This window comes from Lactuca saligna, chromosome 2 (assembly GCF_052625555.1).
Source record: "Lactuca saligna cultivar CGN05327 chromosome 2, ASM5262555v1, whole genome shotgun sequence".
NCBI classification, from domain to species: domain Eukaryota; kingdom Viridiplantae; phylum Streptophyta; class Magnoliopsida; order Asterales; family Asteraceae; genus Lactuca; species Lactuca saligna.
This window is the reverse complement of record NC_136418.1, coordinates 53,530,580-53,533,212: the sequence shown is the minus strand read 5'-3', so window position 1 is coordinate 53,533,212 and position 2,633 is coordinate 53,530,580. Positions and strand designations below refer to the sequence as shown.

The window sequence follows — 2,633 nt, the reverse complement described above, 5'->3', positions numbered from 1 at the left end:
TATATATATATATATATATATATATATATATATATATATATATATATATATATATATATATATATATATATATATATATATATATATATATATATATATATATATATATATATATTACCAAATAAATTTAAAAAAAAAAATCCAATTGGGAACATGATATATATGTTACTAAAGTTTTTCTTAATATATATATATATATATATATATATATATATATATATATATATATATATATATATATATATATATATATATATATATATATATATATATTACCAAATAAATTTAAAAAAAAAAATCCAATTGGGAACATGATATATATGTTACTAAAGTTTTTCTTAATATGATATTCTGACTATAAAGTTTTAATATTTAGCCCAACTAATTTCTTAACAAACCAATTATGCTGTTCACATTTACATCCTTTCAGTACTTAAACCTTGCAGAATAGAACATATTCACCAGTTAACTTCATTATATTCATCACTAAGGATGTCTCCAACAATCTTGGTTCTCATTGTCATTATGCTCATCTTATGTACCAGGTTTCTTTACAAGAAATCTTTAAGCAACCCACACCCTCTGCCACCTGGTCCAATGTGTTTCCCATTCATTGGATGTACTATCCAGATGCTCCTAAATAAGCCGACTTTTAGGTGGATCCACAACCTCATGGATCAGTTCGACACCCAAATACTTTGTATCCGACTAGGATCTTCAACTCATATCATCACAGTCACCTCCCCAGAGCTAGCATGCGAGTTCCTAAAGAAACAAGATGCAATATTCATTTCAAGACCTGATTTCTTTTCAGCATATCTTTTGAGTGATGGTTATCACACAGCTGCCTTGGCCCCCCTTGGAGACCAATGGAGGAAGATGAGAAGAATTATAAGCCACGACATGCTCTCGTCTCAAGTACACAAATGGTTCCAACCCAAACGTGACGAAGAAGCCAACCAGTTACTTGGGTACATATGCAATCAAATAGAGAACGGAAATAACATAACTGATGGGGGGTTAATAAACATTCGAATGGTGAGCCAACATTTCTGTGGAAACTTAATGAGAAACATGATTTTTGGAAAAAGATTCTTTGGGAAAGGAAGTGAAGATGGTGGACCTGGTGAAGAAGAAACTGAACATGTCGCTGCTATATTTAACATCCTAAAGTATCTTTATGCATTTTGCATTACAGATTATCACCCATGGTTGAGAGGGAAGACTGATTTTGATGGCCACGAAAAGAGCATGAGGTCAGCACTCAAAATTGCTCGAAAGTATCAAGACCCATTGATCAATGAACGGATACAGATGTGGGAAAATGGAGATAGAATGGAGAAACATGATCTGCTAGATGTTCTTATCCAACATGACAACCCTAAGGTTACAGTAGTGGAGATCAAAGCCCAGATTATTGTAAGCCTCTCCCAATCTCTCACTATTTACCTTTACATGCAACTAGTAAAAAAGTTGATATACAAGTGACCCTACTGTGGATATTACTTTACGTATTTACGTTTACAATTTCCATTGTGTCTGCATGAAAAGTGACTTTCCTGTGTTTATTGTCTTGCCTAATTTTAGGAAATAATGGGTGCAACGGTTGATAATCCCTCTAACGCAGTAGAATGGACAATGGGAGAGATGATGAAGGAACCCACCCTCTTAAAACGAGCGGTGGAGGAGCTGGACCATGTTGTAGGTCGCAATCGGCTAGTCCAAGAGCAAGACTTACCCCAACTCAATTACCTAAAAGCGTGTATCAAGGAATCCTTTAGGTTACACCCTTTTGCAGCTTTTAATCCACCCCATGTTTCGACCATGGACACTACTGTTGCCGATTACTTTATACCAAAGGGTAGTCATGTGATGCTTAGTCGACGTGGGTTAGGAAGGAATCCAAATGTGTGGACGGATCCATTGCGGTTTTATCCAGATCGTCATCTACAAGGGGAAGAAAAGCAAGTGGTTCTTACAGATGATGAGTTGAGAATGATTTCATTTAGCACCGGGAAACGTGGATGTCCTGCAGTGGTGTTGGGATCTACAATCACTACATTAATGTTAGCCAGAATGCTTCAAGGGTTCACTTGGGAGCCGATATGTAAAGAACTGCCGATTAAGCTTGATGAAAATCATGATGACCTTAGCTTGGCTAAGCCACTTGTGCTCATCGCCAAGCCACGACTGCCTCAACATCTCTACCCAAACATTTGAAATGAAGATATATGAATTTTGGGCTTTCACGCTTGATTATATATTTATCTATGGTGATTGTAGTTTTCTACCTGTTCTTTGCTTTTCTAATATCAAAACTTAAGATATCATAATAAGATGACGTTTACCGTTTTAGAGGGAAATTAATAATGCGTCTACATTCAGTGTGTACCATATATCTATATTTATATTTATAGAATTATATGAAACATATTAATTTATTGAGATGTACAAGTTAATGGGCACCTATATTCTTCTTTCAAAATCCCATTTGGACGTCCACATGCGTTTTTATTTAGTTCATGTTGGTATAGAGATTTAGATCCGGTTCTCTTTTTTGTTTGACATTGAAAATAAGATAATGAGAAATTAAAAAAATAATAATAAATAAAAAGAAATCTTTTCCATCTTTT

At 34.3% G+C, this 2,633-nt stretch overlaps 1 protein-coding gene across 1 annotated transcript; it reads left to right on the top strand.

Annotated features, from left to right (window-relative positions):
- The first annotated feature begins 615 nt into the window (after positions 1-615).
- On the top strand, positions 616-2,350 carry LOC145028881 (valine N-monooxygenase 1-like). The gene is made up of 2 exons (XM_078977593.1): positions 616-1,419; positions 1,588-2,350. Exons 1-2 carry the CDS (start codon positions 631-633, stop codon positions 2,218-2,220), a joined length of 1,422 nt encoding a protein of 473 aa, XP_078833719.1. The 5' UTR covers positions 616-630; the 3' UTR covers positions 2,221-2,350.
- Positions 2,351-2,633: the final 283 nt, after the last annotated feature.